This window comes from Danio rerio, chromosome 15 (genome assembly GCF_049306965.1).
Source record: "Danio rerio strain Tuebingen ecotype United States chromosome 15, GRCz12tu, whole genome shotgun sequence".
In the NCBI taxonomy this organism is placed as follows: Eukaryota; Metazoa; Chordata; class Actinopteri; order Cypriniformes; family Danionidae; genus Danio; species Danio rerio.
In genome coordinates, this window is record NC_133190.1 from 19,798,639 (window position 1) to 19,819,955 (window position 21,317).

Consider the following 21,317-nt stretch of genomic DNA (forward strand, 5'->3'; position numbering starts at 1 on the left):
AGGAAAAACTTTTAACTTTGACCTTTTTCTTCTCCAGTTGAAAACAAAACAATATTTTACTTGATCTAAGACTTTTTAGATATTTGGACTAAAAATGAAACAAAGCAAAGTAAGAAAAGCATTTATTGCATTGTAATTATTAGTTTTTTGTACCTGAATGCTCCCCAGAAAACGGTCAAATAGAGCTATTCAAACTATCTTATTATACCATGATTATATAATGTTCAATAGAAATTGACAATTTAAATGATATAATTACAATAAATTAGTAAACAATTATAATTTGACAAAAAATGCCCCTTGTAGGTAAAATTATGTAAATATTATAATATCAATCTTTTTTCGAAGATTTTTAAAAATTATTTGATTAAATGAATAAATTGTTATTGACCGGCGCAACATAGGAAAACATGGGAAAGTTTAATTTGGCTTCTCTGAAACTGAACATTTCACTTTAATTTCATTTAGCCTAGATTATTATTTAATTTGACAGCTCAGTTCGTGGTTCGGCATTGTTAAAGCATATTGCGGGTTTTGAAGCACTTTACTTCAAATGTTATTGGTTCTTCTATTTTATCTAAAAGATAACTGACCAAGAAAAATATTTGAACAAAGAGACAAACAATAGGCTATACGAAATTGCTTTTAAAAATATTTTTTTTCCAAAAAAAATATACAATATTTATTTTTGTTTGAGCCCGTCCACTACTCAACTGTGCGGAGGATAATTTTCAGTCAGTGGAAAGAAAGGATTTAATTAATGATTCACTAATTGTATTTTATCACAATTTTCTGTCATATATTGGCAAAATTTTTAATATGTCATAATTTTAATGATTACATCTTGAGCGTCTGATTTTTCCTTGGATCTTTTGTGCTTTAATTACATTTAGATGTCAGCGAAATATTAAAAAGGAAACAAGTTATGTCATAACGAATACCCTTGAATAATGCAGCCTTTGACATCAAGCTTCAGTGTTTCTTGACATGATTGGCGGAAGGGGGTGGGGCAGTGCTGGATTTGTATGTACCTTGGAATAAAATCCTGCAGGCACCCCTGTGTCTAACTACTTTTTATAGTGTTTAAACTGTCTGTCTGTCTGTCTGTCTGTCTATCTAACTACTTTTTATACGATTTAAACTGTTGGTCTGTCTTTCTGTCTAACTAACTACTTTTTATACCATTTAAACTGTCTGTCTGTCTGTCTGTCTATCTATCTAACTGCTTTTATACTGTTTAAACTGTCTGTCTGTCTGTCTATCTATCTAACTACTTTTTATACTGTTTAAACTGTCTGTCTGTATGTCTGTCTGTCTGTCTGTCTATCTATCTAACTACTTTTTATAGTGTTTAAACTGTCTGTCTGTCTGTCTGTCTGTCTATCTAACTACTTTTTTACCGTTTAAACTATCTGTCTGTCTATCTAACTACTTTTTATTCATTTTAATCTGTCTGTCTATTTTTCATTCTATCTCTCTTTCTAATAAACAAATAAATAAGAAAGAACAGGAACATCGTCACCAAATCATCATCATGTAACACTATTTCTAAAGGATCATGTGGAGTAATGGTGTGGAATGGATAATGTAGCTTTTGCTTTCACAGAAAGAAAAATATTCATATTAAACTGAAATTAATCAACAAATGCTGAATTAATAAGCATACTTTATTTTAAAAAAAAGTTCATTTTTTTACTTTTGACTGGTAGGGTGTGTAGATAAAGCTTAAAATGTATTTCTTAGCTTCAAATAACAAATGTCATTATAATGCAAATACACGAGAGGAACCAAAAAAAAGGATCTAGTGGTGTTCAACTGTGAGCAACTCATTTTAATGCTTGCATGCAAACCTATCTGTTTGTCAGATCTTTACCATTGTTTAGTGTGAATCATCTAAAGAACAGCATATAGTTTCAGTTCCTCTAAACTCCAATAAATTACATGTGAATGGTTAAACCTATTTACATCATATTCATCTTCAAAATCCTCTGCTTTTTAAAAATTTATTATATTTTAAAACCTCCCAGCAAGCATTTCTGCTTTTTACAGTCTAGTAGCCCACAACTAGACTGGTCGTCAAATAGACAGAAATGAATGACTACACATATAAAGTCTGTCTAATCTGTCTATTTGATGACTAGTGTAGTTTTAGGCTGTTCTTAGATGTCAATTAGATTTTCACTGACAGCCCAAGTTTAGCCTTCTTTTAGACAGACTGTCTGTGTTTAGACATCTATTAAACACAAAATTGTTTGCTGGGTTTTTCATTTGTGACCTTTATTGTGGCATTATTTTCATTGTTTAAGAAACTCACCACAAGTATTAAAAAACTAGCTTAATTTACATTAAAATAGGATCAAAATCCTATTTATTATAGTCTTTTTGTTCTTTGCAGTATGCCTTTTAGTTTTATTTATCCGATGACATGATCACGACATCATCACCCTTACTCTGCATTTTCACCACACACTGAGTTCACTTATTAGTAAGCCAGAGAAAGGCTCTCCATGTATGGGGATGTCTGTGGCAGATTGATTTTAGATGATGCAGCAGGGTGACTCAAAAGTAGACATGTGGATTGGAAACAATCTCAAAAGAAAATGAAATTACCATTCATCTGTGAACGAGACACGACAATTGCAGCTTCATAATTAAGCCAATCATAATCAGCATCTTAGAACGTAGTCAGCATGTCGCTATGTTGTGGTGAGGTTCAACTTCACACTGTGGTTCATTTGAACAGCATCTTTAGTAGATTAAACTAAATTAAAGCGATAGCTCAACCAAAAACAATCAATTCTTCCATCATTTACTGACTTGTTCAGAACATATTTGACTTTCTATCAATTAAAAATGAAAGACAATATTATTATTTTTGTTTGTTTGTTCAAGAAACATAATTAAAATGAGCTGAAACAACATAATTGTTGAGTTTGGAGGGAGACAAACTATTTGTTTTATGTTCAATCCATTTCAATTTGTAGACACTAATAAGTTAACTTAATGCCTTCATGTTTTTTCAACACATTTTCTGTTAGGAACCCAGTATTTTTTACAGTGTTTATCTGTTGCACACAAAAGAAGATATTTTGAAGAATGCTGGCTGATAGCTGGCACCCATTTACATTTATTTTTACAGTGTCCTTCTTTTAATTTGAAGATATTTTGAAGAATGCTGATCGCTGGCACTCACTGACTTCCATTATAGGAAAGAAAACATTATGTAAGCCACCAACATTCTTCAATACATCTTCTTTTGTTTTCAATAGGAGAAAGAAAGTCGAAGTAAAAGCACCTTATAACAGTTTGTGTGAACTATCCCTTTAAATGACTGGTGCAAGTTGTGATTGATCCTACATGACTGTTGGGTTTCACTGACATTCACAGCCACTCAGAACTGGGCGGTTCTTCCTCATTGCTGCGATGACACAGTATTGAGTCACTTCCTCTTTAATTTGGTGGAAGGAAGGCTGAGTGTTTATAAGTGAGGGTTGAAAGCTGCTGCTTCAGTGTTCTGGAGGCTTCACTTGAGCATCGGCCGCTGCAGCGTCTGGTGAGTCTTCTGCTAATGCTGTTTGTTCTGTTGTTCAGCGTTATTCCTGGAGTCGGAGCATCTCTTCAGAAGCCTTTCAGGGAGTATTTGGAGGCCCAGAGAACCAAGCTTCACAACCCAGCAGGCGATGGAGCAGCAGCAGTAAGAACCGGCCAATGATGTCCTGCTTTATTTTCATATTTTATTTGTGTTATTTTTGTTCTAAGGTTAAGTAGAAAGGACTTTAATTTGGCCTAGCCACTAAATAATTGGAATATCTAATGATTTATTTAATCATATTCACTTTATTTTTAGAGTTTTTTTATTTAAATTTATTTATTTGGTATTTAATCAATTTTAAGTTTTATTTCATTCAATTTCTATAAAGTCTTAACCTGAATTGGAAGTAAAATATTTTCTTGCTTTTAAGGATGATTTATTTGCTTTAAAACTCTGAATAATTTTAATATTATATATATATATATATATATATATATATATATATATATATATATATATATATATATATATATATATATATATATATATATATATATATATATATATATAAACTATTTTATGTAGTTTCAAGTTAAAGTAATCCTTGATTTAAAGAAATATTTTATTTTTATATAGTTTTATTTTTAATTTAGTTTTTTTTAAGCTTGTATTTTATATTTAATATAGTTTTAACATAAACTGGAAGCACAGAAATGTGTTTTTTTATATTATATTTTTATTTTGACCTTAAAGCAACACAAAACAATACAAAAAGACAAAGAAAAATATTTAAAACCATTGTTACATCAGTTCCTCCAGTATTATACATGTGTCAACAATGTTACACATATATATCTAGTTCAGAGGGCACAGGCAATATGGTGATTTTGCAGCTGATGACAGGATTATACCTTTAAACTGTTATCCTTGTCCTTTGACAAATAATTTAAAAAAGGGTTTCCAGGTGGCTTTGAAGCTAGCAATGTTATCAGAAAGATTGGGTCTAAATCTCTTTAAATGTGAAGTGCTATATAATTCTGAAAGCCAGTATTTAAAAGTGGTTTCGATGCCTTTTTCCATAGACTATTTTTTGTAACTGTCGCCATTTCATATTGGACAGCTTTTTTAAATTTGATGACTGAACCCATAAAGCGAGTCAGACCAACCAAAAACAGCAATTACTGGATCAGGGGATGCCCTCACAAGAATAATCCTTAGAGTAAAAGCTGAAAATTTCGTTCCAAAACTCAAAAAGTTTTGGGCACGACCAAAAAAGACGTCCTAAGGAGCCTTCCTCAGATTCACATTTGTTACATTTAGAGATGCAGGGGTAGAGTTTAAGCTTAACCCTAGAATAATGAAGCCAGAAAAGTGTTTTTGATTCTTTTTGTTTTAAGTTAGCATGAAATCCAATGCTATTTGACTATTTTATTATTGTTTATTAATTTATAAGACATTTTATTATTCATTGTTAAGTTTTTGTATTTACTTTTTTTTTTTATTCTGTTTTAAAACTAAATACTTTTTACTTCCTTATTTGTATGTGTGTTTGTGTACATTTGTTTTGCAAACACTAACAATGCCTTTCTCTCAAAATATGTATGTAAATATAATAGTGAAATTTATATAATAAAAAGAGTGTCCAAGAGGCCTTAAGTCTGAAATCTGTTGAAATGTTGTGTTGCAGGTCTTAATTTTCCTTTGTTCATGCATAGCTACCCAATCTTGCCATAATGGTTTAATTACTTCCCTTAAAGTAACATTTGTTTAAAAGTTGTCCATGTGTTTACGCTGAGAATACTGACTGACCTGGCTTATTTTATATTGTTATTATTGTGTTGATTATAATCATTTTGATAGGGCGAGTGAAAAATCTTTCCCAACTGGGATTTTCAAAAAGAAATCCTTAGCATTTAGTCCTGTATAGGTCTAAAGTTTGATTCATAAAGGTTTTAAAAAGTCTTAAACTTAACTTGGTGTAACATGCAGAAACCCTTAAATTATGACAGTTAAATTTGTTTTAAATTACTTATTGAATTGTGTTGACTAAAATCATAGAATCATCATCATCAGTTAATTATTGATTATTTAAATATATAATACAATAAAAATATTTAATACAAGATTTTTGTTTGTTCCTGTGCAGGGTGAAAGCTGGCTCTCGTGGGTGTTTGAGAAAGTGGTGCTGGTGATGGTGTGCTACTTCATCCTGTCCATCATCAACTCCATGGCACAGAGCTACGCCAAACGTCTCCAGCAGAAGAAATACTCAGAGGAGAAAACTAAATGACGGACTCACACAAAAGCATCTCGCGCTCCTCCTCGGGAACCTACGAAATATTTAAGCTAAAACTGCTACATGAGCACTGATTTCTGTGCGCTTCTGTATGTTAACCTTCATCCAGATCCCTTTAGTTCAGTCAAGTCCCTCTTCATTTGTGTGTAGTTTGCTCGGCTATTTAAAAAAAAAAAACACATTTAACTTTTGGAGCGTTTTAGTCTTTAAACTACCGAGGCAGTCTAGACGACAGGCTGTGTGTGGACTCATATATTTGTTGCAATGCCTTATGCAACATTCGGAGGTCATGCTTCCATTGAAGTGAATACAGTTCTTAATCAATAGATTGATTTATTTAATTTCTAACATACAGGTATGGATGGGCAGGGTCTGCTTTTTTCTGAGGTTTCGTGATTGGAATTTTCAGGGATATGTTTTTTTAATGGATATTGATGTCATTTTTTGTATTTCTTTAACTGTTCGAAGAGGAGAGCAATATCAACTCGGATCATGGTGGTTTCTCAATAGTTTGCACATCTTGTAAGTTATGGTTGGACTAGACACGCACATGATGTTTATTCTCTTAAACTTAAATCTTAAACCAAAATGTCACAAACTTAGTGGATGTAACTTTTAACCCAAGAAAATGACATGCTGTTTGCATTTGTTTGTGCATTTGGACCTTTGACTTTTGAACTAAAACCATAAGTTGATCCATCCTTTTAGTTTCTTATTTGGGCTGAAATATTTGTGTAGCTAACTGAAATACTTAATTTTTCTTTCTCAGAACTATTGTTGCATTTGTTTGACATTAAATTGATTAATACAGCTGTCGTGTTACGTTTCGTTTTACGTTAGGTTTGATTATTTATTTGAAAAAAAGGAAGAAAAGAATGATAATTTGGGATGACCGAAGACAGAAGTTGGAGTATGTAAACAAAAAGGTACGTGAAAGGAATTATCCATCTATCTATCTATCTATCTATCTATCTATCTATCTATCTATCTATCTATCTATCTATCTATCTATCTATCTATCTATCTATCTATCTATCGTTGTCTGTCTGTCTATCTTATCTATCGTTCTGTCTATCGTTTTTTCGGTCTTTTTGTCTGCTAGCTATCTGTCAGTTTGGTTATTCAGCTAGTTAGCTGGTTGCGCTATGTGTAGGTAATGTCAATTAATCAATTAATCTGTCTAACTGTTTTGTAGCCAGTATATAATATTTAAGAATTAGCAGGTTTTATGGTGTTGTGTTCAGACAGACAGTAAAAGTGTCCCTTTCTGTCATGTAGCTTATCAGACTGGTGTTGGCTTTGAGTTTTTGGCAACAGCAGTCTAATAGGCTGTCTGACATTTTGGGCTTATTCGACGTACGGTTTGTTTCCAGGGCTGAATATTATTCCAGATATCTTCAGCATTATTTCACAAATGAACTTGCTCGGTGTTTCATTTTGATATGTAGCCTATAAAAGGGTTTAAGCTTCTAATGCAGTGTTTCCTTATTTAGGTGGACATTTGGCTACATTTGAATATTATTTTAAGACCAGTTTCACTGTAGAGTGTCTGTCAGTTTTAGTCAGGAAAATGTTTCCAGTTTGCTAAGAAATGTTTACAATGAAAAAATGATGTGTTAGACGGTTATTTTTGTAACATTTACATCACGGCGTGATTATCCACGTTTGTAGCAGAATACAGTATACTTATGTGAGACTTTTAATGGCCCAAAATAAAAGTCAAATTCCCCTTTATTCGTTTGTCTTCTGTTTAACAAAAGAAGTTACTTTGAAAAATGCTAGTTGCTGGGACCTTTTATGTTATAACTTATATACGTCATATTTCTGCTATCGAAGTTGGGTGCCAGCAATATCTTCTTTGCCTCCATATTCTTTGGTCAATATTTAAAACCCTTGATAGAGAGTAAATGAGGTGAGTGAATCATTCCATTGTGTCATTAAAAACTGTAGCCTATAGGTTTCAAATATGATCCAGCATAAATATTTTTATATAAATAAAACCCGTCCGAATTCAGCTTGCAACATCAGCATAGATGGAAACAACGTTAATCAAATAACATTCACAATCCACATCTCATTACGCGCACCTCGCATTGTTAATTATCATAGATATTTACATAAGATGAATGCGTCAATAGAGCCTTTTTAGTATAGGATAGCTGAACTGAATGCAGGACCAAGCTGCATTAGAGGACTGTGGCCACCCAGAGCCAAACTAAGAAAAAGAAACTTACTTTAAAAAAAGTACTAGCTTTCTATTATATATTTTTTCATATTATTCAACCTCGTTTTAGGTGTCAAAATCCCTGTTTTCGCACACCCATAACTCCAACAATGAAATAACATTTTAAAATATTAGTTATTTGGGATATATTAATATTTCTTAATTAAGCGCTATTGAAATAATTTAAATATTATATTATTATATATATTTATTAATGTGAGACTATTATCAATGTTGTTTTTTTTATACAAAATATAGCACATAATTTCCACCACAACACTGAAATTTTGCTTTAAAAAGTGTGTGTGAAGGGTTATTTAGGTGGTTTCATTGAAAATGAATAGTGCCATCTGAGAACGATATGTAGAGAATTAAATTTTTCATTAACAACACTTGAAGAAAAATCAAGGTAAATATTGCTTGATAAGGAAATACATTTAGTCTACATCGTTTCCAAACATGTTGTACCTTCAAAGATGTTTTTAAAAACCAAACAAAATTAAGGTATAAGAGCGATTTGTATACATTAAAAGCTAGTATCAATTAAAAAGTTAATCAGTGAAGCCATCTCTAACTTTTTAACAATAAATTGTAGAAATGTGCAAAAAAGCAACTGCACCACCGCACCTATAAATTGTTGTGCTCTAAAACCAGGCCTTTCAGTTTGATTGTCCAACTCCTCTAGATGTGAACTTCTTTTTATTTTGAAATTATTTTATATAATATTTTAATAATAATCAGTTATTTACAGTATGCTGTTACTGTTTATTTGTTAGACAAATCAGTTTTTTTAGATAAATTTCAGCGGTGCATGCCAAAAAATGTGTGGTTATGCTCAGTAATTTTGTCAATTGAGTTTAATAAGTGTGAGTTTAAGAGTTCAATAATTTTCTAATAAATATGTAATGTTTTTCTACATTAACACTGCTTTATTGTCATTTCCACCAAACCCTGTCATTTCCATCACCACACACATTTTTAAAAAATAAATTTAATTTAACTTAATTGACAAATGTATAATTATTGTATATATTGTGAAAATATTGGTTAAACTAGATACAAAAATGATCTTAGACAATGTTTGACTGCCATAATTTATTTCATTTTGGAATAAAGGCTGTATATTCGGATGTGGTGGAAATGAAATTTATTCAGTTTATGATGGAAAAAAATGTTAAACATGAACAATATCACTTCTTATCTAAGTGTGTCCTCCTACAGATCTTACAACTAGACACATTGTTTAAACTTATTAGGCTATGTTACATTAATTTTGAACAAGTTGTTTTTACTCAACTTCATAAGGCTAAAAGTGCCCGTAGTTAAAGAATTGCCCATGTATAAAATATTCCATTCTCAGGCCGCTCCAGATCCAGTAGGGCTGCTTTCACCCAAACGGCTGGTCAGGAGGTTGGAAATCATAACACTGCTGACCAGGATCCACATCCACTGCCAAACCCAACCCAGCCACAGAGCCAAGAGTTACCTTACCATTGTGCACCTCTGCTGTCTGCACTAGCAGCTTCTGTGTCAGTGCAAACAGCCAGTCATAAGGTTGTGAAACAGTGCAACTGGAGACCAAGATCAGGAACCCAGCCCAGCCACCGAACTAAGAGGTAGCTGGTTATTTAGCACCTCTACCGTCTGAGTTGGCTGCTTCTGTGACAACAGATCTGGCTCAAAGGAAGAGGACGCAGTAGAATAAAATCCAGCAAAATCCAGAATATGAACAACTGATACCTCATATGAAAGACCTGCCAAGCCATCGGGAAGAGGTCTGTTATTAAACCATTCATTGTGTCCTTTAGTTTCAAATACTACAACATTGTTTTTTGTGCTTAAAGTACATTACTTGTGATCTTATATATTGCAGAATTATATGCAAAAGGCCGATTGCTTGGACGAGGCGGATTCGGCTCTGTGTTTGCTGGGACCCGCAGGTCTGATGGACTTCCAGTAAGACATTTTCTTCATTTAAGCAGCCTTAAGAAATAGCGCTCACAAATAGGTGGGTGTGATTTACTGTGGTTCATCTGTCGATAACAGGTCACCATCAAGTATGTCTCTAAAAACAGAACACTCTGGTTGGAAGTTGTGAATTCATAAGATTATTAGTCTTGGTTTATCTGCACTCACTCCTGGATCTAATGGGGTGTTTCTCTCTGCAGGAGAGGTGGCTTTGATGACTCGGGTCAATACAGCTACTCACTGCCCTAATGTCGTGCAGCTCGTAGAGTGGTTTGACCGTCGCACTCGATGCATCTTGATCCTGGAGCGTCCGGTTCCCTCCAGGATCAGCAGTTTCTGCAAAGACTGGATGAAATACTGGCCAAGAAAGTTCTGGTGCAGCTCATCAGCACGCCAAAACACTGCGAGAGCTGTTGGGTCCTGCACCGGGACGTCACACCAGAGAACCTGCTGACCTAAAGCTGCTGGAGTTCGGCTGTGGAGATCTCCTAAAGCACTCAGCCTTCAGATATTTTCAGGTTGGTTTGCATTACAGAAGGAAACTTCTCACAAAATTTCTTCTTAAATATAGTTGAACATGAATATGCATGATCAAGGGAAACTCAATGTGTTTTTGGGTCTCTCAGGCACTCCTCAGTACGGCCCTGATGAGTGGTTTCAGCAGCATCTGCTGGACCATCTACTGTCTGGTCAGTCGGGGTGACACTCTACTACAACATCCTCTGCGGTTGTTTTTTAGCGTCAGAGCCGCATGCAGGGTCACCTGCTAAAGCAGACTGCACTTCCCTCGAGAGCTGTCTACAGGTAAGAGATGGCAGACATTCAGAGACAAATCATTCCCAGACTAGGCATGGGCCGGTATAAGATTCTGACGGTATGATAACCTTAGAGACAAATATCACGGTATTGTGATTACTGCTCCAAAATAAGATCTTTTTACATGTCTGAAAAAAAGACAACTCTTACCCCCATTTACCATAATATATTTTATTTTAACAAACATTTAAAATATTTAGGACCAGTAACTTTTGATGTAGAGGTTCATTTTCTTCTGGATATACTGTTGCCCTAAAAAACTAAATACAATATACCTTAGGAAGGGTATAACAGAAAACTTTGGCAGCTTTAAAACCTTGACTTTTCCTAAACCTTACAAGCCTATCCCAGACTAAGGGATAATTCCCAGGGATACGTTTGATCTTTTACTGTTCTTCTGAAGACTGTGTTGTGTGTAACAGAGTGCCGTCAGGTGATTAGCTGGTGTCTCAGTGCAGCGTTGGCTGATCTCACCCCAGCTTGCATGACATTGAGCACCATCCTTGGTTGCATTGAGCAGGTAGCCAATGACATACGTATCTGATCCACAGATAACACTATTGTTGGGATCAGTCTATATTGTTTTGATCATTTCTATAGACCAATTACCAACCTACGTCACACGTGACGTTACACGGGTCCCCGGTTGCCAAAAAAAAAAAAAAAAAAAACCAGACTGCAATAGTAAAGATGCCGTGTTGTGCGGTTAGATGCCTAATTCTGCTTTTACCATACACCACACTGCTTTAATGCAACTGCAGACGTCTTTGGCTAAAGGGAGCTGAATTAAGTGACGACCTGCAGTTCTCGTGTTATATCAGGTAAGTTCTCGCTATGCTGATTAATACACATTACTCGTTTTTGATTGCAGAAATTATTTTAGCAAAAATAGTTACATATGGTTAACCAAACTGTGGACACTGAATGCTCAGAATGAAACGTGAACGTGTAAGTTATTAAGGTTAACTTGGTTTTATATTCACACATTCATTCAGTGACAACTTGACACACTCCCTATATTGTTTACAGGCCCATAGCCAGCCTGGTATTTTACACCTAAAATATAAATGAATAAATAAAGTTGAGTACCTTAAGTCTCAAATTCCTTGAAAAATACTGTATATTGATGAACCCCATTACATTGAACTAATTAGCTCAGTATAAGGGAAAATAAATTGAAATCAAATGTGATCAGCATTTTCAGTTACTAATTTAAAACCAGGTTGTAAAGGTTTTAGAGAGTCAAGACACAAGAATGATTCAAGAATGTACATTTATATAAATATCCACACACTCTTTTTGTATTAATGCTATTCAACCACAAAAAAAAAAAAAAAAAAAAAAAAAAAAAAAAAACACACCCCATTGTTTATTCAGTTGCTGTATTCAATTTTTTATTGCTGTTAATGAGAGAGAGAAGAAGAGTTCAAGTGTACACACACACACACACGGGTAAATAAGTATTTCGTTTCCAATTGTCTCAGAATTGTTTCCAGTCGTTTCCAATTGTCTCAGAAAACAGATTTCTAAAAAGGTGCTATTGACCTGATAACCAAAGAAAAAAAATATATGAATAGGAAACAAATCTAATTACTTTACAAATTGTTATCAACATCTGGTGAAAATTTCACGTCAACAGCACCTTTATAAATATGTTTTCTGAGAAAAAGGGGAACATGTTGAATATTCAATTCAATTTCAATTAATTTCATCTGTATTTCTAAAGCACTTTTACAACGTAGATTGTGTCAAAGCAGCTTAACATTTATTAAATTCAGTTCAGTGTGGTTTAGTTTTCAATGCTGAAAGTCCAAACACTGAAAAGCAAAGCCACCGATGCACAGTTCCACATGTCCTAAACCAAGCAAGCCAATGGCGACAGTGGAATAACAAAACTTCACCAATTGAAGTAAGTGAAGGAATAAACCTTGAGAGAATCCAGGCTCAGTTGGGCACAACCATTTCTCTTCTGGCTACACTTCACCTGCAAAGCTGCAGTCTAGGCGCTGGAGGCTGAAGAACACTGGGCATCCATTGTGGAGAAGCTGCAGGTGTGAGTAGGTCACCAGTGGGTTTTCAGGCTGGACCACAGGATCAATGTGGGCACTCATCTGTCACTGGGGTCTTTCATTAATCAGTCTCATGCTCTCCACTCCTCCATGACCACCACTGCATCTGCTCATGATACGGTCTGTTTCAGGATTATGGATACATCTAGAAGTCCTCTATGGTGGCATCATCTCTTCACAGGTCACGATCTCTAGTGGCCTCTGGATAAATATCCCCAGGTGGAAATAGGGAACAAGGAAAATAATTAGTGCAGATTCTGCTCATAGTGTATTTAAAACAAGAGATATTAAATATCAAGACAAAAATGAAGTGCTATGAGATAAAATAGCAGTTATACAATTAAACATGAAATGCACATGATTTCAAAATGTCTGGTGCATTAAGACAGCAAGAGTGTGTCCTCCAGGTGGTTTGTCAATCCCACTCACCCGCATAGAGCACATAGGGCAGCACAGTGGTAAGCACCGTCGCCTCACAGCAAGAAGGTTGCTGATTCAAGCCCCGGCTGGGCCAGTGGTTATTTCTGTGTGGAGTTTGCATGTTCTCCCCATGTTCAAGTGTATGAGTGTAAATGGGCGTTTCCCAGTACTGGGTTGCGGCTGGAAGGGTATCCACTGTGTAAAACATATGCTGCACAAGTTTGCGGTTCATTCTGCTCTGGAAACCCCTGATAAATAAAGGGACTAAGTCGTAAAGAAAAAAAATGTATATAGATATTCTTGAATATGTAAAATCATGTATATGAACTCAAAAGGTTAATCAATTGTTATGCAATTAAATTTAGATTAATATTTAATATAAGTGGTATAATAAGTTTATATATATATATATAGGGAGAACCAAACAGGAAACCTCACTGCCAACTCCATATTTTTTAGTATATAAGAGCAATACCCACCTATTGAATGGTCTCTCTTCTTTCGTCAGTTGTTTGTCAACCTGTCTGTGTAACGAGGAGACTGACACGGAGGGATCCATTATGCAGTATTTATTAATCACGCTCTCACTCAAACACACAATATGCACAAAGGTGCAAACACATCAACAGTAGTATTAAAGGTTTCAAGGCTGGCGGCAAACAGACACAGAGTGATTTACCAGGCATGGGTCAAAGGCAGGCAGCGAGAATATGAGTCCGTGTATCAGGCTTGGGTCGAGGGCAGGCAGCAAGTATCAGAGTCCGTATATCAGGCTTGGGTCATGGGCAGGCAGCGAGTATCAGAGTCCGTGTATCAGGCTTGGGTCGTGGGCAGGTAGAAGACGAAGCAGAGTCAGAAACAGGCTGGAGTAATACACAGGAGATCAGGCAGGAAATACCTCTCAGTAATGCTGGCCGGGGCTAAACAAGACTTCGCACTGACTGAGTGTTTGAGTGCGGCTTATAAAGGGTACGTGGGTCGTTAACTGGATTCAATTCAGGTGTGTGCACAATCAGTCTAGGTGGATGATGTAATGCTTAGAAATCCGGGGATGGCGGCCTCTGCTGGCCAGCGAGGGGAATGACTGGGACCGAGTCGGTGACAGTCTGTTAAATTATTTTACTTCACTGAAATAGAGAACAATCACTGTTGAGTTAACATATATACCAGTAACAAAAAGGCTCTTTGAGCATTGTGCAAAAATTAACCATTTTCTGACCTGTAATGATAATCTTTACCAGAAAGAAAGACCTGCTCAGCATCCTCCAAAGACAAGCTCCTCAAGACACCCAGAGCATGTACGATGGCCTATGAAAAAAATAAAATAAAATCATTTAAATATGGACTAAAATACCACCACAGAACAGCAAATCATTTTACATGGATTCATAAATGAGTAGCACCCAGCATGCAGTTTATATACTTATTTGGCCAGACATTCCTCTGGAAAATGAACACCACAGATAAGCTGCACTTCATCATAGATATGCTATAATCTCAAGAACACAGCTAGCATTTGTAACTGTATTTATAAACTGCTTATCAATGTCTATTAAATGTAGAGTTAATGCTAAACAAATAAAATATTAATAAATTAACTAGTTAATAAATTATTTATAGTATGCAGATGTTATAAAGTGTTACTCAACAGTTTGCGATAACCTCAATGAAAATATTCCTGTAGTTTGTTTTCTTTTCTTCCTACAATGAGCCTAAGGAATCCAATCATATTGGCCATCCCTTCTTATTCGCCAGATAAAACATACCTGATATACACTAAAGATATGAGACTTTATATGGTTAAGGACTGCAGAATAAGCCTAACTTTTAAAACCGTCAAACATCTCATTCATCACTGTAAAACGATGACAAAACATCAGGCTAATAACACTGTTGGGCAAACAGGCAGTCAGCACAATTTTTAATGTGTTAATGTAATACAACGTTGAGTAATGGTTTTTACACGAATTTAGCAAAATTTAGATAAATCTGAAACTCACACATCAACGTACTTTTACCATCTTAGTTTAATGCATGTGTCACTAAGCACATTAGCCGTTAAGTCAACAAGCCATTAAATCAACAATGTTTCATTAAACCATTGTCACGAACTACGATCGTCGTAGCATTTAATCAAACTAGAAAACGAACTCTAGAAAATTAATAACAGTTATAGCAGCTCTCACTCTGGCTGTGTAAAATTATCCATATTTATTATTATTATTATATTTTATTCTTCTTCTGGAAAAAAGAAGAAGAATAACAGTCCCTTGAAAGTGGGGTAAATCATGCAGGCTAATCTGGCATTTCTGCATAAACTCACAGTATATAACAGCAGCATTACAAAATAAACACATACTTTAACAGTTTAAAATAAAACTTAATAGAAAATCGGTACTTACACTTTCCTTGTCATCCGTGTTGTCCATTAGCGCATCCATGATCCAATCCGACAGTTGACGCTATCACAAAAAACTAGGGTCCTAAAGATGCGGTCCTAAAGATGCGGTCCTAAAAATGCGGTGCTGAGAGTGCAGCCACTCCAGGGGCCTCATGTATCAACGCTGCGTACGCACAAAAACTTTGCGTACGCCAGGTTTCACGCTCAGAATCGCTCACGTTTGGATTTACCAACAATGAACTGAACGTGGGAATGTGCGCAGCTTCACGGCAGCTTTCTGGCTGGCGTACGCACATTTTTTGTGCGTGTCTGTTTTATTTCCATTGGCGACTCCTAGAGGCAGTTGTGTTAAATTCCTCTCTACAAAGTGTCTGAGCCTTGCAATGGCAGCTGTATGAGACGGGTTCATATAGTAGGTATGTAAGATTTCCATACCATACAGTTGACCAGCTAAACATTAAAGCACAATTTGCAGCAGTCGCCTGTTTTCCCAATGTAATCTGAGCGATCTACCGCACGCACATTGCTATAAAGGCACTATCTGAAGATGAATTTGCATGCGTGAATCAGAAACATTTCCATTCAATAAATGTGCAAATAAAATATGATGCTTATTGATATGAACTTATTGATGATTCCTACTTGTCTTTCTCGTGATAAATAGTAGGCAAAATCTGATATGTAGCGGGGGAAAAAAAGAAGAAAGAGTTCATCAGACGCTGGATTCGAGCTGCGTTCATGCTCGAACGTGTCAAAACATGATCACATGCGTCTTACGAGCGCGCCACTGAGACTGTTAAGAATACTGCAACAAGTGTGTATAAACCACACTATTTCTTTTTTCAATGCACTCAGTGCGATGTTCAGACCCAACTGTGTTATCCGCATCAGCTTAACTCTCCCACTCTATTTTTTTTCTTTTGTTGTTAATTCCGGAGAACAAACTTGCAATTAACACTGCTTTTCTCCGGTCTAACGTTACCTCCGAAAGCAGCACCTCCAATTCACATTCTGTTCAAAGTTTATCTTTTTGCTTGATTTTGCCGTTGCTTTTTCATTGGGTTTTTCCATTAGCATAGTCATTAGCATATTCATACGGGGGAGGAGGCAGGGAGGGGTTTTGTGCTCGTGCATGTTGCGCTCAGTTTCACGTTCATTCGGATGTACAAAAGAATATGCGTGAGATTCGGCGTACGCAGTGTTTCATACATCTGAATTTTTTTCTATGTTTTAGTAAGATTTCCACGCAAGTCTTCGTACATGAGGCCCCAGTTGTGCAGGATTACCCTTCTCGTGGTTAGTAGCAAGTAACATGCTATTAGGTTATGTGACCGCTAGATGGCGTCCTTGGATAATAAGAAGCTTACCACCACTAGGAGATTGTCAGGGTCATTGGTCTTTAATTATATTCATCTGTCTCCCTATTCTACTGCATCCCAGAGTAATACAAAGCACCAAAAAATGTAAAAAAAAAATATATATATATTCAGTATATTTAATATGTTTTTGTCCGCAACTCATCACGCCGTGACGGAGATTCCCGAGGCTGTTTGCTCCAATCAGAGGTGTTGCTCTCTTCAGCGCTCACCATGACAACGAGACTCCCAGCAGTGACGTCGCCATGTAAACATTTGCATATGCATTCCTATAAAGCTCGGCGGTTCTCGCTCGGCGTTGTCAGTTGTGACGGTGTTGCTCTTTGTACTTGACCAAGGTAAGTTCCAAATAAACTTCTTTCTCTAAACACCTGTCTCGTGTTTTATTTGTCATGTACAGCACTACACTGTCATATGGGTCCGCTGAATGCATTCGTACGCAACGTGGTTTGACAATAAAGTAGTCTAACTAGTAAATAGTTGTCAAAAATGTACCTTCATTAGTCAACATTTGGTCAAGGTAGTAAAAAGTTAGTCAAAGATGTCCTAAGACATAATGGTAATGTTATGGTTGTTACGTGACTGTATTTACTTTTATTATTATTATGTATGTTTAAAACCAGCAGAATATACTATATATTTAACATGTCATGAACTTACTGTTATTCAAAAAATTGCTTAATAAAAATTTCCTAAGACAAGAATGGCTATTGTTTTGGTTTTATGTCAAACTACTGTAGGTTTTAAGTTACTACAGCAGATATAGGCTACCTATATCCTAATAATGGTAGTCAGAGTTATTTTAATGACCAAAATCGAGTAAAACGTCTCTTACTCTAGTACTTTTTGCATGCAAAAGTCAAATTTACAGTTTTCAACAACAAAATTTTGTCTCGTAAAAATGACCAGTGGGGTGTGAGAAAAAAAAGTTAATGTCAAGTTATATATTATATATAAAAGAAGTTGAACAAGTTGTCATAATATTCAGTCATAATGCATTTTTCTGTACATTTCCATTAGACGTTTTTTTCTAAATCTATAATTGGTAAATTGCTCCCAGGTCAATCTGGACTTTGTCTAATGAAGGTGAGGCGTATCTGAAAGGAGATTGTCCTATGTTCACATTTTTGCTTTTTTTTTTTTTTTTTTGTCCTATGGAGTGCTGTCTTTTCCTTTCTGTATCACAATGACATGATCTGGCAACAAATCACAGTACAAACCGCAAAAAAATGAAATAAATTAGCCGAAGCTTACATGAGAACATCCATCCAGAGTACACTGTTACATTGACAACATGAGTAAGTAATTTGACTGTCTTATCCGTACACAATGACACAAGGACTTGTCATTCTGACGGCACTGACATGTTCATTGAGAGATGAACCAAGGACTTTAAGCAAGAGACTGGCTTTTGCAGGTAATCCATGCTGTTTGGCTATTTGTATGTGCTTTTTTGAGAAATGCACTTACTGCTTAGCAAATTTTAAATCTGACAAGTTTACCCAAGCGACTGAAAAAACTGTAATACAACACGAGTTAATGCAAAGATGAAAGGTCTGCAAAGACAAAAGTGTGTATTTTTATTTGCACATATCATTTTATAAAACTAGTAGTAGCGTATACATAATTCGGTTGTATATTTTTGGCTTAATATTTAATACTCGTTTTGATGTAACCATGTCTATAGTGGAATGGAATCTATAGTGGAATGGAACATCACAACCATGGTTTCTGCAGGTGTCAGTCACTATTTCAAATGTATGACTTTTTAAGTCTTCTCATAAAACCATTGTGACCCCGACATTTCTCAGAGGTGGTTATAAATATACAAATGTTGCATGCACACATAACAGTAGGCCTATATAAGCATGAGCATATTGCCAACACAAAAAGTGCAACAGTCTTAACAATCATGGGCTATAGTTTATATAATCATTTATTCATTTGTTTAATTCAATATTAATAACCCAACCTCAACGAGACCGGTGGACAGCATGTTTTCAGGACAAGTCTATTGGTTTAATTTCGGAGATCATCCTCAATGGTCAGTTGTGGCCTGTGTTTATTTTCAATTTGATTACCATAAAGGGGTCAGAAAGTTTAACCTGGTGCTATAAATTCAGTCTGGGTTGTTGATCTAACGTACAATCTAATCTAATACACAATTCTATGACAAAATTTAAAGGCCGATGGCTTTTTAGTTGCATGCGATCCTTGCATGCATGAAATATTGCACATCATGACAAGTTTTGCTTGCTAACTGAAAACGTGCCGGATATAATGCAGTTTTTCGTTCGGAATTGTAGTATTATAATGTACTGTAAAGTTTTCTAACGGGCGAATGACATGATCTAGTGGGTCTGTCATCTTTAATGTGCGCGTTCGTGATTTCAGGAGGCGTGGCTTTGGACAGCAGGGGAGGGATTGTATTTGAAATATTATGCTAACCAGTTAGCATTTTGGCAGATCACCCACTGCAGCTTTAACTGATGTCACACTAAAGCTCCAATCTGTCAGAAGTCAAACTATGGCATTTAAATGTGGTCAGTAATAAAGTTGAACTTATTGTGGTATTTTCAGTATTTTTTGCTAGTATGATTTGGAGGGGCTCAAAAAAATAAGCCAATGTTGTTCTTGAAAGTACCTTTTTGACCTTTGAAAATGTACTGAGTCAATGGCATAAAGACACACTTAAGGGAAGGTTTTCACTCATCAAAACAACTCATTAAATAAAAGACACCAAACATACCCTAAAAGGTCATTCAGGGTGACCATAACAGTTTAAATACCTAAAAAATACTATTCCTTCATTTTCTTTTCGGCTTAGTCCCTTTATTATTAAACGCCACGGCGGAATTAACCTGCCAACTTATCCAGCACAATTTTACGCAGCGGATGACCTTCCGGCCGCAACCCATCTCTGGGACACATCCACACACACTCATTCAGTACGGAAAACGTAGCCTGCCCAATTCACCCGTACAGCATGTCTGGAGAACCCACGCGAATGCAGGGAGAACATGCAAACTCCACACAGAAACGCCAACTGACCTAGCCTCAACAAGACTGACTGCTCATTTCGTCTACATCTAGGCCTATTAAACTACGTGCTTTAGCATAGGCCAACGAAACGCAGTACAGACACCAATTCTCACTTAAGCTCATTTCAGGTTATGATTAGACCTGTCCAGTTTCATCTGGAATGCATCCCAGATGACCTTCTGAAGTGGTTTGAGCGATCGGATGGATATCTGATCAGAACAAAAAAACGAATGAAGTGAGCAAACAGCCTCAAAAACACAGACGTGACAGGAATATATATTGAATATAAATGTATTATATTAATTATTTGATAAATATATAATATAAAATTACATAAAATAATTAAAAGGACAAATGCTGGACCTTTTGGCAACACTTTTTCAGTTTGGGTCACAATTCACAGTATTAACAAACAATTAAACTAACACTACTAGCTTAATAAACTAACTAGCTGTTTATTAATAATTAGTAGGGTACAAATTGGGTTTATGTTTAGGTTAGGGTTAGGCATGCCCCCACCCCCGGCTACGGGCATGATGTAGTGGAGTAGCAAGTAACATGCTATTAGGTCATGTGACCGCTAGATGGCGATCTTGGATAATAAGAAGCTTACCACCACTAGGAGTTTGTCAGGGTCATTGGTCTTTAATTATATTCATCTGTCTCCCTATTCTACTGCATCCCAGAGTAATACAAAGCACCAAAAAATGTTTAAAAAAAATATATTCAGTATATTTACCATGTTTTTGAACGCAACTCGCCGTCACGCCGTGACGGAGATTCCCGAGGCTGTTTGCTCCAATCAGAGGTGTTGCTCTCTTCAGCGCTCACCATGACAACGAGACTCCCAGCAGTGACGTCGCCATGTAAACATTTGCATATGCATTCCTATAAAGCTCGGCGGTTCTCGCTCGGCGTTGTCAGTTGTGACGGTGTTGCTCTTTGTACTTGACCAAGGTAAGTTCCAAATAAACTTCTTTCTCTAAACACCTGTCTCGTGTTTTATTTGTCATGTACAGCACTACACTGTCATATGGGTCCGCTGAATGCATTCGTACGCAACGTGGTTTGACAATAAAGTAGTCTAACTAGTAAATAGTTGTCAAAAATGTACCTTCATTAGTCAACATTTGGTCAAGGTAGTAAAAAGTTAGTCAAAGATGTCCTAAGACA

At 35.8% G+C, this 21,317-nt stretch overlaps 1 protein-coding gene, 3 long non-coding RNA genes and 1 other non-coding gene across 6 annotated transcripts in view; 4 read left to right on the forward strand and 1 right to left on the reverse strand.

Annotated features, from left to right (window-relative positions):
* vmp1 (vacuole membrane protein 1) overlaps positions 1 to 6,639 on the forward strand; it is a 30,240-nt gene extending 23,601 nt beyond the window's left edge. The window contains exons 11-12 of one of the 2 annotated variants that reach the window (XM_005157413.5): positions 3,592 to 3,694; positions 5,679 to 6,638. In XM_005157413.5, the coding sequence (XP_005157470.1) occupies positions 3,592 to 3,694; positions 5,679 to 5,822 (247 nt within the window). In that variant the 3' untranslated portion in view covers positions 5,823 to 6,638. 2 annotated transcript variants of the gene reach the window in all.
* A 431-nt stretch (positions 6,640 to 7,070) lies between these two features.
* On the forward strand, positions 7,071 to 7,197 carry dre-mir-21-2 (microRNA 21-2). Its single transcript, NR_030021.2, has one exon. It is a non-coding gene; the product is annotated as a microRNA 21-2 (primary transcript).
* A 1,612-nt stretch (positions 7,198 to 8,809) lies between these two features.
* On the forward strand, positions 8,810 to 11,134 carry LOC137487737 (uncharacterized). Its single transcript, XR_011006436.2, has 4 exons — positions 8,810 to 9,827; positions 9,926 to 10,008; positions 10,221 to 10,538; positions 10,647 to 11,134. It is a non-coding gene; the product is annotated as an uncharacterized lncRNA (long non-coding RNA).
* A 2,746-nt stretch (positions 11,135 to 13,880) lies between these two features.
* LOC141377809 (uncharacterized) lies at positions 13,881 to 15,779 on the reverse strand. Its single transcript, XR_012390736.1, has 3 exons — positions 15,728 to 15,779; positions 14,545 to 14,633; positions 13,881 to 14,452 (listed from the first exon to the last, which is right to left on the reverse strand). It is a non-coding gene; the product is annotated as an uncharacterized lncRNA (long non-coding RNA).
* LOC141377811 (uncharacterized) lies at positions 15,262 to 21,129 on the forward strand. The gene is made up of 2 exons (XR_012390738.1): positions 15,262 to 17,048; positions 20,713 to 21,129. It is a non-coding gene; the product is annotated as an uncharacterized lncRNA (long non-coding RNA).
* Positions 21,130 to 21,317: the final 188 nt, after the last annotated feature.